This window comes from Tenrec ecaudatus, chromosome 2, assembly GCF_050624435.1.
Source record: "Tenrec ecaudatus isolate mTenEca1 chromosome 2, mTenEca1.hap1, whole genome shotgun sequence".
In the NCBI taxonomy this organism is placed as follows: domain Eukaryota; kingdom Metazoa; phylum Chordata; class Mammalia; order Afrosoricida; family Tenrecidae; genus Tenrec; species Tenrec ecaudatus.
In genome coordinates, this window is record NC_134531.1 from 285359902 (window position 1) to 285383538 (window position 23637).

The 23637-nt window shown below is 45.3% G+C and overlaps 1 protein-coding gene across 1 annotated transcript in view; it reads left to right on the top strand.

Annotated features, from left to right (window-relative positions):
- The window catches only part of LSAMP (limbic system associated membrane protein), a 771811-nt gene extending 749051 nt beyond the window's left edge, over positions 1–22760 (top strand). The window contains exon 7 of the mRNA XM_075542484.1: positions 14908–22760. Within this exon, the coding sequence (XP_075398599.1) occupies positions 14908–15005 (98 nt within the window). The 3' untranslated portion in view covers positions 15006–22760. The remainder of the gene's footprint in view (positions 1–14907) is intronic.
- Positions 22761–23637: the final 877 nt, after the last annotated feature.

Sequence of the window (23637 nt, forward strand, 5' to 3'; positions counted from 1 at the left end):
TGAAATTGAGGAAAACACAAAGCACGTATTGATGAAGAGCAAGGATTGCAGCCTTCACTGTGGATGATGAATCAATGCAAAGAAGACCCAAATCCTCACAACTGGATCAATAGGCATCATCATGAAAAGTGGAGAAGAGGTTGAGTTGGCCAGGATTTTGTCTCACTTGGATCCACAACCAGTGCTCATAGAAGCAGCAGCCCAGAGATCAAGATGCACTGTATTAGGTGCATCTGCTGCACAGAGTTCTTTGGAGTATTGAAAAGCTAGGATGTAACTTTGAGACCAAAGATGCTCGTGATCCAAGCCATGATATTTTAAATTTCCTTATACCCATGTGAAAGTTGGGCATGGATTAAGAAAGATGGAAGAAGAATGGATGCATTTGAATTGTGGTGCTTGAGAAAAATATTGAAAGCAACATGACATAAGTATGGCCAGAGTGCTCTAGACACAAGGATAGTGAGAGATGGTCTTCCATACTTTGGGCTTGTTGCCAGGAGAGACCAGTCCCGGAGCAGGACATCCTGCTTGGTAAAGTAGAGGGACAGTGACGAAGCAGCCCCTCAAGGGGATGGACTGGCACCAGGGCTGCAACAATGGGCGTCAGCACAGGGAGCATGTGAGGGTGATGCAGGGCTGGGCAGGGTTTCCTTCTATTGTGCGCTGGGTGACTGTGAGTTGGAACCAGCTTGATGGCCCCTAATGACAACAACCCGAGCAAGATGGAAGGTGCAAAAGAGAGACCAATAATGTAGAAAACACCATATCCTTTAATGTTTGGCTTGGATAGACAATGTTGATAATTGTCCCCCAAAAAAGGCTAATGGCCAAAAGTTGCATGATAGATATATTTACAATAGTGACACGAAAGAAAGCAGACACTGAGATTGATTATGTACAAAGGTACACCCTCTGGGACGTGCTTCCTTGATTGGGAAGTCCAGAAATGCCAGTTAATTGTCCTGATCTGGTCTGGTCTGCCTCCTCGTTCATGAAGTAGAGTACAGGCAGCCATCCAGGGCACAACGAGCTGTATCCACCTCAAGCAACGGAGGAATATGGAGAACCGGGAAAAGGGGAAGAGATGGAATGCATGACAATTTGCCGGCGTGGACCCCTGCCTCCTTTAGCAGGGGAACAGAAGAACTGGCTGCGGCTTGGCTGACAACTGAGCATTTTGGTCAAAGATTCCATGGGAGAATCCTGATCGTAGGTGGAAAATGAAGAACAGAATTTCAAATTCTCCTTACCTCTCGACTCCCTGGAAGCATGGCAGGTAGAGGCGGCCCTAAAACGATTTCTGTAAGATAATCAACACTGATGCCAAGCATATGCCCTGAAGTCATTTTAAAACCAAGCTATAGCTAACTCAAGTGGTGAACTAAAGTCTGCCATGAGCATTGAGCTATCTTAAGAAGGATCGCACGGCATCAGATTGATACCAGCCACTTGCAAGGTAGATAAGAACATTAGGGGACAGTGAGTTTATGTTAATGAAGGAAGAACAACTCGGAAAAGAAAAATGAAGACAGTTGCCCGACTCAGAATGGCATCCACGTCACTAAACTGTGCGTGTAGAAACGGTCTGGTTGGTGTGCGCTGTGCTGGGCATATCCTCAATAAAACAAACAAAATTTAGAGGAGAACAAAATCAGAAGAAAGACCATACATAATCCTCCTCCATGGCCTAAAGGAGCTGCCAGCAGACTATATAGCATGTTGAAGTTAAAACATCCAAAATGGCCTCTCCTGTCCACATTCTCCAAGGCCGGGCATGTTTCAGTGGCTTGTGTTTTCAGATCCCAGCACAGGCAAACCAGGGAGCCACTCTCCTGCTTGGGCCTGGTTTCTGTACAGAGCAATGGCTCTCCCCAGCTCTCCCCCAGCTCTGGGAGTTCCTGGATCAGCTCACCAGAGGCTGCCCTCATGTCACCTCCAGAATTTCCAGTAAGAGCCCCATTTCAGATGTGGATGCTTTTACATTTTCTTTCTTCATGAAATTTCTTTTTCTCTTTAGCTCTCTCTCCATGACCTTTTAGCTCTTTCTTTACGTGGGTTCTATTCAGTGGAGAGCAGTTGGTTGGTCCATTGAGTGATAAAAATATTTAATTCACAAGGTATGAAAAGAAATGATGAGGTATGAAGTGAAATTGGTTCGGGTTGATTCATTCATTCAATGAATAGCATATGTCGCAATATAGTGGTTGGTCCCCTGTGTCCATGACTTCCTCCTAAATAGCCTCAAGTCTCTGAGATCCCTTCCTGGTCTTCGTCAACTGTAAGCGCTAAAGCCCTTGGAGGTATTTGAGAGGGACAAATGGGATTCTCTTTTGACCCATCCAGCTTGGAGAATACAGCTGCCCCAGATGGCTGACAGGCAGGGACTTCTCAGTTAGAGAATACTCATGTTACCTTAAGAGCTAGGACAATGGTCTACCTATAGACTGGAGGGGATATGAAAGCTTACATGTATTTCTGCTGCCTGTGCTCTGCTTTTGTTTTAATTGTAATTATACCCCAAACCAGACCTGTGATCCTCAGAACAGGTTACTCAAGAAATATTCGGGGGTTAGCGTTCATCCACCATGAACCTTGTACATGGGAGAAATGCAGACGCTGCAACAATCAAGAGAAGAATAAGAATTAACTTTTCTGTGGCAAAAAAATAGGTATATACACTCATGTTTAAGCCAAATTTTTCAGCACATATTTATGCAGTATTGTAGTAAAATTAGGTGCCTTGGCTGATATTTGGGTCAGTTTATACTCAAGTATATACGGTAATCATAATCCTTACAAGTAGAAACTGCTGATCTTGAAAGGCTCAGAGTGGAGTGGAAAAACCTGTAAGAAAGAAATTAGTAACCTTCAAAGTGTGGCTTGGAAAATGGAATTAATAAACGCATCTCCCCTTTAAGCCACTACTTTGAGCCATACTAAAAGTTTTATGTTTCAAAACCTTGGCAAAAATAATCATAATTAAAATGAATAAATCGGTGAATGGAAAACATCAGTTCCCACGGAGGAACGTTGCAAATGTGATGCCTCCGGTGCTCAGGGCCAGTGCTTCAGGAGTAGGTAGCATGCCAAATATTCCCCTTCATTTCTTTTATTAAATTTCTTAATGATTATAGTCCCATCCCTCTCTCAACATTTCCAGATGACTGCAGGATAAAATATCTGTTGAATTTGTACCTTCCTGATCACTCAAATATATGCTCTTGCTGAGTACAGCCCATAAAAAAAATGCCTCGAAGTCCTCCAATGAATGTTCTTTGCAAAATTGTTGGTGTATCAAAAGACTAACTTCATACCAAGAGTTACTTTACACATAATGGAGTAAATGACCTTTCTTTGTGCAAAGTTGCTTCTGGCAGGTTGAACAATTAGGCATTTGCTTTCCAGGAAATACTCTGAAGTAGAACGACTGTCCAACAACAAATCCCCCCAAACCCAACATCTCCTACTGCAAGGATAGGAACGAATGCCCATAGGCAGAGGCTACGAGACAAGTTGTCAATACTTGAGTCAGAACTATAAAATCAATTCTGCTCATCATAGATTTACAGTGTCCCCATCTCCTCTCTCAGATGGAATACAAAGAAGGTAAAATGCCAGTATGTTTCATAAGCATAGATATGCTTGGGCAAGAAGGGTTTCTGAACTGTAATCTTTGAAGGCACGTTAGCTTGAGTTTCAGAAGAAAGAGGCAACGAGAATGAACCAAAGCACTGAATATGAGATGAATTATAATCTTCTGAGCTTTGGAGCAAAAGGTCAAGCTTGAGTTTTATTTCCTAATGTTTAAACTTTCTATTACTCCTGTGATAGTTAAGGTTATGTATGTGCCAATTAAATAGGTTTTGATTTCTTAGAGGTTTAACAGACAATGGACTTACTGATTGTCTACAATGTAGTGTAATCATCCTCCATTGTGTCATCTCAGGTGATCAGCCAATCAGCTGAAAAGTTCATCAATAGCTAATCATTTTCCTTGGGGATGTGGCCTGCATCCAATATACACAAATTTCCTCATGAAGCTTGCTTTTTTCAATCATGTGTTCAACTCCTTATCCTCTCTGTTAGACCTGGTTGACTAGAGAAGCTATTTCATTGACACTCATATATGTGTAAGAGAGAACTTTATATCAAAAAGCAATTGTAGATTGAGAAAACATCCCAGTCATGTCCAGATACAGTCACTAAGTCCAATATTAGCCCATATGTCCAATACTAGTCCATAAATTTCTCTTTAGACTCACGCAGCCATGCAATGATACCAAATGCAGGAAGATCACTGGCCGGTAGGTGAAAAGTCTTGTGTATCCACAAGACTCGTGGTGGACACATCTCCAGGGCATTGGCTGCCATCAGCGTGGTCCATCTGGTGTTAGAAAGAAGGTGAAACACACACACACACACACACACACACACACACACACACAGAGACCCACCTCTTCTGATGACAGAAGGACATTCCCAGCATCCTCATGAGAAGGCCACGCCCACAGGAGGGATCAATCAGGCTGTGACCTGATCAACAGGCTGCCCTCCACCCCTTCATTCTTTTATCACATTGACATGAAATTCCGTAACTGCCACATCCCTGGCCTCCAGTTCTTGGGGCATAAGCCAACAACCTACCTCCTGACCTACAGATTTGGGAATTGGTCAGTTCCGTAAACCAGCAGCCTGCCAATAAAACTAGCCAATTTGGGGGGTTCTTCAGCCCCTGCACCCATGAGTCAGAAGGAACCTCCATTCTGATGTCTAATCCATGACTTTAGGATTTAACAGCTTCTATAACCATACGAGCCAGCTCCTTGAAATAAATCCCTCCCTATTTGTTTATTTCTATACATTTCCCTACTTTCACTCCTCTAAGAAACACAGCTTAACGCAGTCCACAAAGAGATTTTAAATGTAGCAAAATAGTATCTAAGATATCTTTTAATTTGAAGTATTAAACAATGTTTTAAAACAAAACTTTTCTTTAAATAAATTCCTTTTAAATAAATTTCTCCCCAGAAAATGTTCTATCTGCCAGGATTAGGAGAAAGATGAAAGGGCTCCCTTTCTCCTAACTCCCATCAAATAAATATGTATCTCTGACAATAATCCTGCTCTGAATGAAGACATTGCCCTTCAAAAAAAAAAGCTGGGGGGGTGCTGGGAGAGACATCCATCCTAAGGAAGTTTCTAAAGTACACATGGATCGATGACTTCATTCACTCTTTTGCTTCGGTATTCATGCAGATGTTCATTCAAACAGCAAATTTGCTGGGCACTTATTCTGAGCCAGAGAACTAGAAAGCTTCAGGATAAGGTTGTGAACCAGAACTCCTGCTGTTCATGCCAGTGAGAGAGTTGGAATCAGCCCTTGACTTCAGGCTCGTCTTCTGCGGCTGCGTGTAAAGAATCTGAATGTCAGAAATCCAAGGCAGGTGACAGAAAAACCTCACTGGCCTTGAGCCGATTCTGACTCGCGGCACAAATGAATGTGCCCAGACGCTCGCCTTTTCTAGTGCCACCATGCTTCTGCATTGGCTGCTTGTGCCCCTTCGCGGGGAGCTAAGGTCTTTGATGCCAATTCTCTCAGAGCACAGAGAGAACCTGCCCCCTAGACTCTCCAAATGTTGTGCCCATCATGTTGTTGAAATCAGCTACCTTCTAAGGGTAGTCTTTGCATCTGCCTGCCATGGCTCACCTGTGAAGTACATTTGCAGAGGCAAGATAGACATGTGGGGAGAAAATTCCTGGAAAGAGATGCAGACCATAGGTCTGCTCCTATCACCCCCTCCTGGTATTGTTCAATAGGCCGCTGGTAGGGTCCACAGGCTCCTGGCAGGTTCTCTGACTCTCCACAGGAATAGTATCTGTGACTAAACAGTGTTACTCAAAAATTTAGATCACCTTTGCACTCGGAAAACAGAATCATCTTCCATTGCTAAGAACAAAAAGCAGTATATATTTTTTCTGTGATAAAAAGAAATGATCCTTTCATGCTAAGTGGCATTTTGTCCCTGTTCTGCCACCTCAGGGAGGTGGGACAGGGTCTGTTTTCCCAACTATTGCCACCCAGGGGACGCTAGTGAGTTCTTCAGCTAGTAGGCACATGTCTTAAATTGACCACAAGATGGCAGCAAATAACCAGGTTTTCACTAAATTACGTTAAGGGTTTGCAATACACTCAAAATGTCTTGCTTCTCGCTAATGAATGCTCTCTTACAACAGAAATTGAAGCATAGAAAACAATTGTTCAAATAAGTACCCCATTCTTGTTTCCTAAAGACAAATGGAATTCCGAGACTAGAAATGTGTTTCACAAAGTAGTTGATATGATTCAGATTAAGGAAATCAAACCAACCCACTGCCAACGCTGTGGAGCTGATTCCTACTCTAGGAGGTTTGAGCTGTCCCCTAGGGTTTAGGAGATGGCAGATCTGTCCTGGAGAAAACAGCCTCTTCTCCCCTCTCAGAGGATCGGGTGAATTCGAACTGCTGCCTTTGAAATGGGCAGCCCAGGGCAGCATTTACTAATTTCTGGTGCTCCTTCAGGTTAAGGAAACGTACTCCACCCTCCAAGTTAAAAACCCCCAACCTCAGCACCATCAAGTTGATGCCTGCCCACTCACAGGACAGGGTTGAACCGGCCCTGTGAGTTGCCGAGGCTGGAACTGTTTGTGGGAGAAGAAAGCCCTCTCTTTCTCCCTCACAGCAGCTGGTGGTTTCAAACTGCCAACCTGGCTGACGGCAGCCCAGCGTGTTAACCAACCAAGGGTCCTTCAGAGCAAGGCCGGCTGCCTAAAATTCAACTTGTAATCCAGTTGGTTTGTTTTATAACATTTTATAATATATTTCAAGCAGATGGTTTTTTTTATATGTCCCCCACCCCTCCCCACCTCTCTCCCCGCTGCCGAAATTCTCTCTGCTAATTCTTTCTTTTCTGAACTCTTCCTAGTGGGAGAAGTTTCCTCCATAAGAGATCCATAGTTGAGCCTTTAACCTAAGCCTGTGCCAGGGACTGGTTGACCTAGGCACGTTGCTCTTGTGCTGCTGACCGAAATGCTGCCCGGTCCGTAGGTTTGCCTATCGCTTAGTTCCTCCGGAAGGTGACTTGTGAATTGCAAGGAACGATAAACCAGTAGGTTGGACATAGCACAAGGGCAGAGCCAGATGCTTCCTGGCCTGTGCCAGATTGCCCCCGTGCCCCTGTGACACCCCTAGAGTGCTCAGGGCCTTACTGTTATTAAAATGCCAGAAGGGTCCTGGGGAACGATGGAGAGGGTTCTGATGGGGGCAATCAGGAGCCCTGAATTCTGCCTCGCACTGTCTGTGCGACCTGGAACCATTCATTAGCTTTCTTGGTGTCCTATTCCCGTGAGCACATTCTCTAAGGTGCCTTTTCCACAAGTATTCAGCAAAGCTTTTCAGGTCAAAGAGAAGGTGTCAGGGCAGGTATGAGAAGATTGTCTGTTGGATTATAGTGGACGCGTGAGTCTTCTGAAGATGGGGCACGCAGAGAAGCAGGCAGCGGGCCGGCGGGCCCACTTTGATGGCATTGGAGCCGGGGCTTCGCTTCAGAGCACAAAGTGCCATGGCTTGTGGCACCTACGAGAACCGGAGACTGAGCCGTGCTCCTTTCTTTGCTATGGACTTCTAGTTTGTTCCATGGTTAATGGGGAACACTTGGTAGTCATCGACTGGCTCTCCCAGGACAAGCAGGCAGGTGGCGGTGTCCCCCCATTCATTCTGTGAAGTTCACGGGGAGGTCCGCTCGCTCCCAGTCTTTACAAAAGAATGTCCAGGCTGGGCTCCCTGCCTTGATCTGACTATTTTAGGAGAACTATACTTACAGGCAGACACAGCTTTCTTTTAAGAACAGCCTGGTTGGAATAAGGTTTGTTAAAGCCGAATTGTAGCCAAGCATTAATGACACCCTGTGTATGCCCAGGGAGTGGCATGTGGCTGGGTAGCGACTGCCTCCGACGGACTTCAGATCTAAAGCATGGTGAGCAGACGATTCATAAATTATGCTGACCCACAGCAACTCTGCAAAACTGATTTTGAAGGTCTGCCCTCCTTGTGCTAACTCAGGAGAGAGAAAGAGAAAGAGAGAGAGAGAGAGAGAGAGAGAGAGAGAGAGAGAGAGAGAGAGAGAGAGAGAGAGAGAGAGACAGAGAGAGAGAGAGAGAGACAGAGAGAGAGAGATCAGCTACTCAGGTCCCCTGGAGTTTACATTTAGACGGATGCTTGGCATCTGTTTCTTTTTCTCCTTGGTCAGTGATTCTGAATCTTGAGTTTGGGCCACTGTGTATTCCGGGGGTTCTGTTCTGCTCTGAATGAGCAATGTCTGGAAGCAATAACAGACAACGGCTGACTCCCTGGGACTCACAGTCAAGTGGGAAATCCAAGGATTAACGAATAGATACCATTTTAAAATCAGACTGAGATATTTGAAATTAAAACTGAGATGAGGGCTATGAAGTAGAGCGATCATAAAAATGGAAAACAAAACAAACCAACAAAAAAACCCTTAATTATCTCAAGGAGACCAAGGAAAATATCCCCGTGGAAGGAACCATTGAATTGTAGGGAATGAATGAGATTCCAACTAGAGAAGCCACCGGAACCTTCACCCCGATGGCTCGCAAAAACATCCATTCCTGGCATGAGAAATCATGGAGTGCTGGCAGGCCAGAAGACGGAGGTGGTGGGCAGGCGGGGGTTGCAGAAGTGTAGGGAAATGGGTGGCACACGATGGAGGGGTCAAGGAATCCCTGGTGAGGATGTTGGTGTCTTGTCTCAGAGCCTGAAGGAAGCATTGACAAGTTCCAAGCAGGACAGTGAGGTGACAAGCAGTACCATTCAAAAGGCTCTCTCTCTGGCTGAACTTGGCCTTGTAGGAACATGAGACTATGTCCTGATCTTCCGTGGAAAGAAAACCTGAATCCCACAGTCCTAGTGAGTCCACCCATTCAATGCCCCCGGGAGATTAACCTGGCAATCCCTGTAGAAATCTTAAATTTACCGCCAAAGAATGAGAAATGCTGTGATTTACATGAGAAGGACACTTGAAAGGACTCAATCATGTTTCTGGAAATACTTCCAGACTAATCTACACTTTCAGCAAATCGATCATGAACACCCACTACATACCAGGCTCAGCTGCACACACCAGAGGTAGACTGGCAGACCGAGCTGACGCCCTCAGGGAGCACGCATTCGAACGGATGAGAGGAACCACACACTAGCCAGTCAATACACATGAAATATGATCCTAAAAGACAAATAGAACGAAAAACTGGGCACACTTGCTTTGATAAGATGACCTGAGCTAGTGATATTACTGCAGACATCTAAATGAAGTGGCTGAACAGGCCCTACAGGGAAACAGTCTAAGGCAGAACAGTGTTGACATTGAAGTGCACTTGGCCTGTTCAAAGAAGAGTAAGGGGGTCAATTGTGTTTGCTGAAGTCACTCCAGGGCATAATGTTGGGACCCCCACACATTCTCTGGTGCCCCAAAATTGGAGTCAGGAATGTTTCTCGATGTCAGACTCAGGGTCCCCATCTCACGTGCACATACAACATGTAACGTAAGCTATTTGCAGTTGCAAATCTCTTTTTTTGGGCGGGGTGCTCTCATTGCACAGCCTTGGTTTCCACCAAACGGCCTCCTCCTGGCTGCCTTCCTCAGCCTCTAACAGGACTGATCCCTCCTGCACTGCCCTCTCCTGCCCTTTCTTTCCCCCTCCTTGCCGCGGAGAGTACCGGATTACCTTGATATTTATTGCCAACGGGTAACACATTCTTTGTTTTTGTTTTGCTGAATGTTTCTTTTTTTTAGAGTTTGGCACCACCGTACGCTTCAAGCAAAAAGGTATGCTTTTGCTTTCTGATTGACTTCCTTTGTGTGTAAACGTACGATTTCGTAGCAACATGGTGGAGTGTTGTGTACGTGAATTGATTTCGTTTCAGTCATTGTTAGGAATTGTTTCCATGATATTTGTCACTGCTTTTGCTTCAAGGTGTGAACTTACTCATAGAACGTTACTTGTCCAACCCATAACGGTCACAGTGCGTTTGACAGGCTGGTCCCTTTTAAATGTCTGGAACTGAGAAAATTATTTCCTTCCCTTGGTTGTTTTAATCCTAAGTGTCCAAGGTTAAGGCTTCGATAGATGCATTTTGCAAATGCTCACTGCCCAATGAATGGTCTCTCTCAGAAGACCTGTTGAGTATTCAAGGGATGGAATGAATGGCAAAGGAAATGGTAAAGGCAGTATCCCCTGAAAAGATTCCCTTGAGCAGCTGGATTTCTTCCTGCCTCATGCTTCTCCCAGAACCCCACTTGCCACAGTAAAGCCGGGCTGCTGGTCTCCCAGGCACGGCCTGTTTGTGCCTTCCAAACTGCTCCACATACCTTCATCATCCGTGTACTGAGACTTCACCCAGATCCTCTCCTGTAGATGGAGCATGTCCTCACATCTATGCTCCATACCTTGACATTCATGGGAACACTGAACAATTCTGTGGTACCGTGTTTACAAGTGCAATTGACTGTATTCTCTAACAATGTGGTATCCCAGACCAGAGCCACAGAGACACTGTATGGCTAGTCACCCTTCTTGTTAAGGCAGCGGTTCTCAACCTGTGGGTCGCAACCCCTTCAGGGGTCAAACAACCCTTTTCCAGGAGTCACCTGATTCGTAACAGTAGCAAAATGACAGTTATGAAGTAGCAACGAAAATAATTATACAGTTGGGGGGGTCATCTCAACATGAGGAACTGTATTAAAGGGTCACAGCATTAGGAAAGTTGAGAACCTCAAGGCTTTGTGACCACGCATGTGGATGGATAATGGTCTCATTAGGTGTCTTCTTCATCTAGTGCCTCAAAGCAATGGACAGAACCAAGATCATTCTCCATAGTGGAAACCTATTCTTGCAGGCCTTCAGTCTGTCAGTGACCAACAGCCACAGAGACTGTGGGCCCTTTGTTGCTCAGTCCCAAGGCCTGACCGATACCTTACTCATGATTAGCTTCCACAGGTCCTTACAGAAAGTGTCCGGGAGAAGAGCCAGTCCTATGTGCCCAGGGTCAGTATCAAACAGGGAATTCCTACGACTTCTCGCTGCCATTGAGTCAATTCCAACTCACAGAGAGCCTGCAAGCCAGAGTAGAACTGCCGCTATGGAGTTCTGAGACTCTTTATGGGGGGTACAGAAAGAGGTCGCCTCTTCCAGGTGTAGCTGGAAGTTTTGAACAGCTGACCTTGCAGTTAGCAACTGCAATGAGTAACCACTACGCCACCAGGGTTCCTGTCATCCAGGCAAGGCAGGCATAAACTACTCTCCTCTTCGGCATCTCTCCCCAATTCCCTAGTGTCATTGGATCCGAAAGTGGTTGCTGTCACGCCCTGGAACACGCGGTACCTCTGCACTTCCATACGGAGTGAGAATTAGGGCGACCACTTCTCTTTAAGGCCAATGGCCATCAGGAGAAGTTCTTACTCTCACCCACAAAACATATAAACATGGATCTGTGCTTTCAATACCTTTCACGTCAAAATATGTTCTCCTGTTTTGATGCGAGGACGGTCATTTCAGCTTCACTGTGCCAATCGTTCGGTCTAAAATCTCACTTTACAGGTGCTGGGTGGAGGGCATAAGGCATAATGGTTGGTGTGGGAAGGGCCTGAAGGTAATTCGAAAACTGGTTACTTAAAAGTCCACCTAAGTCTGACTGCTCGTCTTCGCTGTGGGCAGTGACGGTTCCCTGTTAGAATGTTTGTTTGTCTGAGAGACCTGAGTCCTCCACGCGCCCGTGCAGAAGATGCTGCAGTGACTGCAAGTGCACAGCAGGTGGCGCCAAAGTCAGTGTTTAGGAAGCTTCCTTTCAAAGATGGCTTCCTAGAAAACCTCAGGGTCTCAGCCTGCGTGTTAGATCACGTGCCAAAGAGATATCGGGACCTTCTAAAGGCGACGCTCTTTCCTTGCTTGACTATTTTGGATGTTTGTTTTCTATGTTGTTTTAGTTTTGGGCTTTAATTTTCACTCCCTCAGTCAATCAACTCTTGCTGATTCTAAAAAATAATGACAACTTTCTCTCTGGCTTGCCTTCACTGTGGGTAAGACTGCATTATTGACAAGAATAAAATTACAGTTCTCCCGGAATCGTTACTGACTGGAAGGAATGCCCGAGGATCCCTGAGGGCATGATAACAGTCACTGTGTGGAAATCTAAGTGCCCTGGAGGTGTAGTGCATTACTCCTAGGGCTGCTCCCCTCAAGGTCAGTAGTTCAAGACTACTAGCCGCTCCACAGGAGAAAGATGCAGCTTTTAGCTCCTGTGAAGAGATGGAGTCTCCGAAACCCACAAAGCCGTTCTACCCTGTCCTGTAGGGTCACTATGCGATGGCATCGACTAGATGACACTGAGGTGAGTTGAGGAGTTGAATAAATCTAGTCCCATATTCAGGCAAGGAGCCCGAAGTCCTCCGAAGAAGCAATAGAATAGTGCCCGCCGAATTCACGTGCCCGAAGCAGCATGCTCTCTAGGACAGGTGTTTAAAAAATCATCTAGATGTTTCTTTGCATTTGTACTGAGAGACAAATTAACTGGCTCCAGATCCTGCACCAGATCGGTAGTGTAGAGACGTGCCTCTCAATTTCAGGATGGTTTTCTAATGCTTCCCTTTATCACCAAGCTCCTTTTATAAACGATGTCACGGTTTCCCTTACCAGTGTAAGACTGGTAGGGGGGGGGGTGGGGGGGTTGTTTGACGCCAGGCCCACAATCTTGCCACAACTGTCTTCTGATCCTTCAGGCCAAATGTGAAAAGGCTCTCCCCAATGCCTTTGGTTCCGACTGGTATCCATGCCTTTCTGAAACCCGCATTTCTATATTCAATGATGATGGCATCTTTTTCTGAATGCTTGCTAGATGACACGCATACATGTGTGCGCACATATGCATATACACATACAGAATGTGGCTAAATACCAAGATTGATTTGTGTCTGTTATATGAAAAACATGTAGCAAAATTTTTGAATTGTGCTTCTATTTGCCTATCTATTTTTAAGGCTAATTTATGTTTGCAGACTCTTGCTTTCATTATATCTGTCAGGATATGAAAGCACTTGCTGAGCCTGGCCATCTGGTGTGGGAAATAAGATTTATCATTTGCATTTCCACAAATAAGCAGAAATTTCATAACTATGAACTAAAACATAATTAATGATTTTGCTGATTATTCTTCTCTGAAATAGCCATTAACTGAAGTAGTCTTCTATGCAGTCATATATATCTATAATTGCATGCACACTTGTGATGATTCCCCAACTATCACCCATTTACCCTTGCATTTTTTCAAGCCTATTTATTTACTCTCGAAGCCAATTATGAAAAGAGTGAGCAATATAAGCACATTAAATAGCTATATGAGAGCACTTAATAAATAGTAATTGATAGAAACGAAGATATCTTTAACAGATGTACAAAATGTAGTAAATATATATAACAATGCTCCTATTAAGGGTAAAATCAGAGATAATTAACGCAGGCCTACTGAGATTTCTTATGTGTGACATAGAATGGTAGGCGCAAGGAACAGCGAATGTAAGGAGCGCCGGAGAGGCGCACCCAGTTGGCGGGGCTACTAGCTACTGATGACCCTTAGCACCCCTGCGCAAGCTGCTGGGGCTATCATTCCTTAAAGAGCAGATCGTCTCATCTTTCCCCCACAGAGCTGCTAGTGGGTTTGAACCACTGGCCTTGTGGTTAGCCATCCAACACTCACCAGACAGCAGCAGCAGGGCTCTGAACAAGTGAAGTGTCGGAGAAAAACTCTCCAATTGCACCTACAATTTCTGTCCCAATCCTCTTTGTCTTAACATACTTTCCTCTTTTTACAACTCTCCCAAAAGTATGCCCACATTGGGAGAGCTGAGGTGGCAAAGGGAAGCCCATGATCTGCTCCTCCAGGTTGAGCTAAGTGAGGTCAGTCTCAGGTCTCCCATTCAGACCTGCCTCTTAAACTCCCACGGCCCCAGGTTGTGCTTTGCTGGTTGTGTACATCATGTCAAACGAAGAGTGTGAAGACCATGGTCCCCTGGCGTCTCCTAAGATTCCACCTGCACCTGCTTACTCTCTGTCTCGCTGCTAAGATGCCAAACCCAAACCAGAACCCAACCACTGCCCTTACAACTCAGAGCAAGGCTGGAGGAAAGAGCAGGCCTGCCCCACAGGGTTTCCAGGCCTCTGATTGTTACAGAAGCAGGATCCTTCATCTGTCCCCTGTGGAGGGGCTGTGAGCACCAACTGTGAACCTGGATGGTTAGCACCCAATACCCAGCACTCAACCGCTGAGCTAGCAGGGCTCCTTGCTGAGGTGCAACCCAGCCATACGGGTAGCTTTGACCCCATTCCTCTCCCCGTTGACAAATAATGGTGGTGAGCCCTCCGCTGGGAGAGGCGGAGGTCGTGGCTCAGCTGGGTGGTTTACAGATGGAGATGATGAGATGAATCGGTCCAAGGAGACCGTGTCCGGCTGTGGAAGCCCCTCCTCACTGCTGGCATCTCCCTGCGTAGGTCTCAAGGAGCTGCTCCATGGCCAACAGGGCCAGAGGCCCTTGAGCCAGAAGAGATGTGCGTGATACATGGTCTATGCTCTTCAAGGCCAAGAGCATTTTGCATTTAAAAGTGTCTCAACCAATGATGCCCACTTAGGTCTGCCTCCACTCCCCGCAGAAGGACTTAGGAAAGGTTGAAAAAGGTCTAGCTGGGTTGTACTTGCACACTGGCCAGCCCTGACCTCTGCGCCAGCCAGGGATCCTGCTGACAGAGAGCGAGGATACTAACGGTGGTCTCTTCTCTCTCTCTCTCTTTTCTTCCACAGGACCTGGGTCGGTGAGAGGCATCAACGGATCCATCAGTCTGGCCGTACCACTGTGGCTGCTGGCAGCGTCTCTGCTCTGCCTTCTCAGCAAATGCTAATAGAATACAAATTTTAAAATCCTCATCCTCATAATAAAAACACACAAAATATGCGTCACACAGGATACAAAGAGAGAGAGCGTGATAGATTGGGGGGAGGGGAGGGGAGCTGCCGTTGATTTCACAACTTTGTTAATAAATGAAGGGGGAGCTATGAAAATGAAGATGAAAATGCATTTTGAACAAAAAAATCAATCCATCGGGTTTAAAAATAAAAGTGAGGATAATTCAGGGTGGGAAAAGTTCTACCTGGATCTGTGTGTATCTCAGCAAACGTACGCTGTGTAAACATATGCTACGTCATGTTAAGGACATCCGGGTGTTGTGGAAAAGAATGCATATGCAGAAGAACCAGATGGATAGTCACCACCACGACCACCCTTGATCCTGCCTTCCTTCATCTCCCTCTCCTCCACTTGGGAGAGACACACGGGCCCTGCCTTTGGTGTTTATATTTCCAAAATCTGTTTCCTTTGAGCCATTTCAGACTATCAGGCTGGGGTCACGTGTTGAGCTTTGATCTGGCTTCCCTGCCTCGACTCTCTCTCCCACTTTCTAAGACCAGACCGTCTCCCTCCAGTGTGCTTTGTCGATCCCCTCCTTCCAGATCCTCCCTCTTGACTCTTCCCCACTTCCCCTCACCCGGCCCAGGACTAGTCAAGTCACGCCGCCAATGCTAGGAAGTGCCATCTTAATTTGATCTACTGTGTGTGCGTGCTCAAGTCACTCTCTCTCTCTCTCTCTCTCTCTCTCTTTCACGTGGCTGTACATGTGAGTGAGTGCGTGTGTGTGCGTGCGTGTCTCTCTCTCCTCTAAAGCATGCCAAGGGAATGGTCCGTGTGTACATAGACTCATTGTGCTGTAGATACCGTCCTGCATTGTACTTGTGAGATGCGGCCGTGACAAGGTGCTGGGGGCCATGGCAGGACAGGGGACAAGCAGAGCCCCTGTACCAGCCTTTGCTGCCACGGGACATCAGAGTGTATTCAAAAATAAGCGGGGCCCCTTCCAAGGGCAGGACCCCATGTTCCTCCTAGTTGGATCTTCAGAACCCCCTGCCAATCACTCAGAATGATTACCGTCAGTGAAAGTGCCTACTATTGATGGGGTGCGCAGACAACAGAAAGGAACCGATGAGGGATGGGGACCTAGGAGAAAGGGTTTCTGATTTCACTCTGTGTTGGCGATTCTGATGAATTCATATATTTCTGGGCTTTTCACGGGCTCCCCTCTGTTCTGCTACAGGCGTAAGTAGGCCACGCCTAGTAAATCCCCAGAAGCAGGAAGAATGCCAAGCGTGCATTCCCTGTGGCTGAATAATGAGCCACATGGAGGTCCCCACCCCCAGCAGCCCTGTTTGACACCCCCCTCTTCTACTCATCAAGTGACACTGCATTCTCCTCATGGATTCTTCTGAACAGAGGGGGCTTCACATTTCGGGTGTAATGAATGCATGGAAAGTGAGCAAGGAAGAAAAGGTCCCCAGCTAGTCGCCCTCTCTCTACATCCTGGGGATACTGGCAAGCCTCGATCACAAAGCAAAGGCCCTGGCAGAGAGCCCCTCGCTCCTTGTGCCCCTGGAGGAAGGGCTGACCTGATGTTCTAGGATGGTACTTTCTTGGATTCGTTAGTGCATTTCTATCTCCCTTCAAGTGCACGGATGATGCGTCTAACGCCATTGTTCACGGAGGGCTGTCATTCTCTAGAGTAGGCCACTAAGAATCGCATTATAATCACCTTCCCTGCTTGCTCTGCGCTCCTGGTCTGTCGGCAGGAAAAGACAGTAAGGGTCTATGTAGCGTTCAAATGCACATCCACAGGAGTGCTCTTGCCAGGAACGCTAAAGCAGGAGCTAGTTACTGACCCGAAAGAGCTCGGCCCCTTGAAGCAATCTAGGTGCAGGTCTGAGAATCGCCAAGCTTGATGTCGCCACAGGTCTTTCTTAGAATGGTCTTGTAGCTAGCTCGCAGTGTGTACGTGTCTTTGTCGGGAAGCTAGTCCTTGCTCGAATTTGTACTAGAAGCGATTTGGATGTGGCTTGAAGTCATGGTCGAACGTGTGTCATCACAGCCAAAGGTGTTCTATTACTGAGTTTGGGGACCTTGGGGATTAGTTGCAACATGATGATAGGAAGTGGGAAACTGAACAATTGTCAACTCAACATAACAAGAAACCTAAGCCTCGGGAAATTAGCTTGATGCCTCTGAGCAAAGGCTTTTTTCAAGGAAGCTCTCTTCTTTGTAGGGACTTAGCTCCTTGCCAGGCAGCCTTTTCACGTCCTTTAGGAGAGTTCTACTTTGTCTCCAAAAGCTGTTCCCTGTTCATTGCTTTGTGATTTTGCAGTTCGGACCTGAGACTGAATGGACAGGTTTGACTTGGGGACAGGCAAGAGGCTTAATGGCAGATTCGGACATAGGACAGAAGCTCTTATCCAAGAAGAAAGCTACTTAAAATTAAAGGAATCGTTGCCACGCTTCCAACGAGCATCCATTTATTGACAGTCAGGGGTTTCCCTCAGTTTTGATCTTCTTAGTGTACGGAACAAAAGGCTATCATCTTTGATAATACATGTCCCCCCTCGAGTGAAGAGGCAGCCGCCGGGGGGAGTGGAAGCTTTAGAAGAACGCATACTAACTGAAAACTGAGCAAAACGGGAGAAGTAGCAGGGTTTCATTCAGATGGCATTTAGCATCCGTGCCAGCCCCCATAGCGCGTCACTGACTTTCCTCCAACTCCTGGCATTTCTATTATTTCCACACTGCGTTCAGGACAAGGTCCTTGTTTCTGAGAGAAGCGTCTCCAGTGGAAAAGAATGCCTTGATCATTTCTGCATCATTTATTCTCTTGGTTTTAATAGAATGGACCATATATTAAACATTATTAAACATGTATTAAATATTGTGGTGGCTTTGAATGTGACTCTGGCAAGATCTTGGGTTGGTTCGTTGTTGTTGCTGTTGTTGTTGTCTATTTCTGAGAACACGCTGAGCCTAGAAATCTCACGTGCTTGTGGCGGATGGAGAACAGCCTTTTGAGAAAGGTCAAGAAAAAGAGTGACCACAGGACTGCTCCCAAGAAATGGGGTCTCAACATAAATGCCTTGAAAAGTCATACAGGATAGTGCAGACACCACTTCAAGAATTGGGTAGACAAAGTTGCAAACTCTTTACCAAAAAAAAAAAAAAAAAACCCGAACAAAACAAAAAGCCAAGTGAGGAGGGTAATGACAAGTCATTGGAATGATTGATATACTTCTGATCAGTAAAAAAACATCCTTTTTATGGAAAATGAAACTCTACCATCCCTAAACCACAATCCTTAGACCCAACTTTCAGTTGGCAACCCTCACCCTCGAGGCTGCTTGAACAATGCAAGCTTCCAGTAGGCTTGGTACCACGAGCAATGGTTCATCAAAGGTCTTACCTTGTTGGAGGGTCCACCTGACTTATTTTAAGAAGATGTTGTATCTTTGTGCCCTGAAAGAACTAAAGCTTAAGAGAAAGTGGGTTGTTTTGTTATGGCTGTTGGGAAGGACTGTCCCATAGACTCCTGCCTTCTCTCCCACATCAGTCATATTTCTCCCTTACTGTGGGCTTTTTTTTTTTAATTTATAACTACATATTAAGACATCCGGGCTATTCACAGAGACCTTGGAAAAGTACTCGTGATTTTTCATGTCCTTGGAGGACTGGAACAAAAATCTGTTTCCCCTCCAAAAATGGACTTACCTCCTTCGCACACGAAAACTAGACTCAGCAAGAGAGTTTCTGAGTTGTTAGCTTCTTCCTACTCCAGAATCACAGACTCCGTCCCCAGGCTGCTTGTGATCTGACCATTTCTGTTGGCTGGTCTTCCCCTGAAGTTCTCCTTTTGTTCTTTGCAGACCTTGGGTTATTGGTGGAAAAAATATATACGTGTATGTAATTTTTAAAATTTTATCTCTACAAATGCTATATTTACAATATTATATGTACGATAAGAAAAATGTAGAGTAATGGTTTAAATTCAAATTCAAAAGCAAGTGCCGAATTCGGAGTTAAAAAAGAGCTGTGCTTCCTTTGAAAAGACATGAAGCCCCCCCCTTTCTCTCCCACCTGATACTTATTTGTTTTAAAACAAGATGTCTATGTTGCACATTCCGTAGATTAAGCATGTCCTGTTCTCTCCTCAGTATCATACCCTTTTACCCTTGGTTTTTGTCTGGGCCCTCTCATTTTTCAATAGAAATCTAAATCCAATGCTATATGGGAACTACAGAAACTATTAATATATTGCAATTAGATACCAGTAAAATATTGGGAAAAGAGCCCGAATTAAGGAGCACAGGTCCAGTTGAAGAAGCTTCATTTTTTCTTAAGTATTTAAAAAAAATTATTCTCTAAAGACTGCATTTTTCCTGGTGATGTAAATTCCCCATCATTGTTGTTGGCATAATATCTGTAAACATCTCACTAAATACAAAATGGAGTTTACATTTATGTGCAGACTAGCGGAAGAGAAGTAAACTATTCTCGTTTGCATGTAACTAGGTTGTTCCAATGACGCCAATGGAAATTGAAGAAAAGATTTCTTTTCACCCAGCGATGCATACCACTTTCCTCTTGGCAAGCAAGGAAGGTGGTGTTAAAGTGAGGTGTAGGTTTAGCATCGACACCAAGGAAAATGTTTATGACTATTATGGAAAACTTAGTTTAAAAATCTTGATTTCCTTTCAGCTCATTTACATACCGTGTGCTGATTAATAAATTAGGCACCAATCATGTGTAAATCAATGTAAATCACTAGTTTGTGTACATAATATAAACTATGTAAACTTCATTTTTCACGCAGGGCCCAAGTGCAGCTAAACCTCAGAATCTTAAAGGAAAAAAATAAATAAATAAAAATGGCATCCAGGGAGAAAAGCCAAAACCCTCCAGAGGGTCAGTCTGGGAAGAAGTGTGAGGAAGGGTCCAAACACAAGGTTACCTCAAGCAAAAGGAAGCAGGCCTGCAGGAATTGGGGGGCTACCTTTTTTTCCTAAGAAAGTCCGACAACTCAAAGGCCACCTCTTTCTTCCTTCAGCTCCTAAGTTGAGACTCACCTGACACCGAAGCTAGTCAGACTTTCTCGGAAGTGAAGGAGGGACCCAGGAAGGGAGGAGTCTTGAGGTTCAGTTGTGCATGACATCCACTCTCAAGTCCCTCCCTGGCCGCCTCCCTCCTGGGTCACCCGCACCTCAGAGCGGACCCAGTTCCTGGGTGTATCCTTCACCGCTCCACAGACACACTGGGGAAGCTTCTTTATGATCTTGATCCAAAGGCTTGTTGGGCTAGCCAGTGTAGGTCGCATCATTGAGACGCATCCCTCAGAGCCTGGTGCTAGGAAAGAGCTAATGAATCTGTCAGTTCTACTCCCACATCGCAATCCTGAATGGAATCACTGAAGGACGGAATCATTCTTATTGGGAGTTTCTCTCAAGCCTGTCTTTTTGAAGTGTCTAAAGTGTTTAACAGAGTGACATATATACCTTTCCGGTAGAGTGGACAACTGGCACACAAAGAGTCCTCAAAGATGACTCCCAGGACTGTATGCATTTTCTGCAAGGTTGAAGTTCTAGGAAGAAGTGGGCGGGAAATGGCTCACATTAACATCAGACTCAGAGAGTGCCCTGTGACCCAAGATCAACAAGAACCTTACAGTGAGGTGGAAGGTGTGTGGGCCCGGCAGTCAGGAGAATGGGGTTCCAGCCTTGGGTCTGGCCGCCAACACGTTGGGTCACCTGGGACCAGTCATTTGGGTCTTTATTTTCACAGCCACTTAGCTGGGACTTTAGAGAACATTTTCTTTAAAATCTCTTCCAACTCTAAACTCTCTGGTTCCGAGCTCAAACTTAAGACGTATGTGGTGTTAAGCCCAGAAAACTGCAGCCCCCTCCAGGTTGGCCTCCGTACTAACTCCCTTGGCAGAAACATCACTTCCCCATTGTCATTTGAAAGACCCAAACTTCGTGGAATGCAATGTCTCTTGCCTGGTCCTATAATCCTGTTTCTCTCTATACTTCTTAGTAATATGGAGAAGGGGTGCATTCAGATTACACTGAAGCTATTGAAATAACTGGAGCTTGTCTCCTTGTCTATGTGAATATACAATCGAACTGTTGAACTCTATTCTAATAACCTTTTGTCGGAAGGAAAGCAGCCAGACTGAGGATTCTACATGTAACAAGTGAGGAAGTTGTGCAAATGAAAGGAAACATCCGTTTTCTCTCATTCTGGGCCAAGTGCCTCATGATCACCAATGTGTGTCCTTGGACACTCTCTGCTTGGGCTGTTGGCAGTGAACACGTGGTCCCAGCTAGGTTCCAAAGGCTGTTCTGTGAGAAACAGGCAGGATAATATATTCTGTTTGGGAATAAATTTCTCCTGGATTTAAGTTTCCCTAAACATGATTTATAGGTTAGGAAATCAAGCAAGTAGATGGAGGGACGGCAGGCCTTGTTTTCCCAAAAAAGTAGATGTTCATACCATTTCAAGAAGGTAACTTGAAAATAAGACAAGAGTAAACACATTCCAGAAGGCTGGAAACAAACAAAATCAAGTGTGAAAGATAAATATGCTGTGATTGGGCGCAGACAGAGGAGAGCTGCTTGGACGGTGAAGAGAGACTTTCTCTCTTGTGCTCAGACCAGGATGGATTCGGGACAACCCCTTTGTCTTGGCCTATTAAAGTAGAGCCCTGTGCTAGTCTCAAGACTCACCATCTACCCAAATGTGTCTTCTCGTGCGTTGCCTGGAAGAGTTTAAGAATCCCGAGTCTGCTGTGTGCTCTAGAACAGGTCTTATTCACAACTTCCCAGTGTGATTGTCACTCTATCTCTCTGAGTAGATGATGTGTTTAGATTGCTTAAGAAACTCTCTTTCCATGCGGAATGACCCGCCATGGGATAGCTTCCCACTTGCTTGGGGATGTCAGGGGGTCTCAGGGGATGTCTATGGTGGGGGTGTTCCTGGATCTATTCCTGCAGCTACGTTCTTCTCTCACAAACCCTCTCTCTGTATAGACAGGCCCCGTCTAAGAACCTACTTCCTAAAAATGAAGAAACCACATCACACTACTAGCTGCGTGGCACTCAGCCCCAATTTCAAGCTATATGGAGCACTTCAAAAAAAAAAAAAACCCACTTCCCTAAGCCTGCACTCTTCACCTGAGAATATAAATGGCTTATCCTGGCGAATTGGGGCCAAGTTCTGCTTCTTCAGCATCTGCGGAGAGAGGCAGGAAGAGGCGTTTAAAGGGAAATGTCTGAGGAGTAATGTATGGGGGGACTTCCAACTTTTCCCACACACACCCTCCCCACACTGGCTTCCCTCCTCCTCCCTGCCGTGCTGAAGGGGATGCAAACCCTGCTGTTGGTTAGAATTCTTCCTATTAACAGTGTTCTCTACATATAAATATATAAATATGGATATATTCCTTTTTTTCAATCCTGTAGACATGAACTCATCGTCCCTTGACCAGACAAACACATGGCCACTGTTTGGTTTGTGTTTTATGTTGCTGAAGGCATTTTATTTTTGTTTATTGGATGGATTTCCCCGCCTCCCCTCTCCCTGCCCACCCCCATCTCCTGCTGCCCCCTGCATACTAGCTGTATGGAGGAAAACAAAAAGCGCAGTGTGTGTAAAAAAAAAAAATTAAATTAAAAAAAAGCTTTTTTCCTTTTCTTTCTAAATGTATTTAAATTCTGTTTCTCTCTTCTGTTACTTTACACGTATGAATGCTCTGCTCTTCTGTGATCTCAAAGCAAAATGAAATAAACGTGAAAAGGAGATGTGTCTTCATTGACCCGGGTCCGTGATCTTGCGGTTGACTGCATTGCTTCTTGGAGGCTTCCGTGAGTCTGACAAGAAAGGAAACCAAGGCCAAGAGAGGCCCTGGGCGAGAGGGTGGGCAGCACATGGATGATCTGCTTGCTGGCTCTCCCACAATGTCTCATCTGATGGGGAAAGGCAGGTTATTCATAAGCATGGTCTTTACCTAAGCAAAGTGATGCTCTGAAAGTGATTTTTCTTTCCCTTCCACAAAAGAGCATAAGAAATAAGCACAAATGATCACGGGGAAGCTATGAGGAAAGCATTAAGAAGTTTCTGAGAGCTAGACTTGAGTGAACGTGAGACAAAAAAATGAATGGTGTGTGCCATTTCTGTAAGGTCTTTATAATAGGGATTACCTTAAAAGGGTTGGTTTTAATTAACTCCTACCTGGTAGCTATAGGAGGAACCACATGATCTTCTAAAGCTACCTGTTATTTCTACTTTTGATTTAAAAAAAGTAGTTTGCTTTCTATTCTAGTTGAGGGCTCTTATTATCATGAAATGTTCTTAGAAATCTCTACAGAATCCTGATAGCACCTCAACGGCCCACTGGGAATGTGAAGCAGAAATGAGAAGAAAGTAATCATCTGTCCCAAGAGGTTAGGTTGGCTGATCCTCCCCCAGAAGAGGTTGGCAGACCTGACAGGGTCCTACAATCTGTTTCTGAGTTGTTTGAGTTAGTCTGGGTACTTTAGAGAAGCAACTCCACAGAAACTCGCGTATAAAGGAGAGTTTTATACTAAGGGCAAGTGCACATCAAGAAAACATCCCTCATG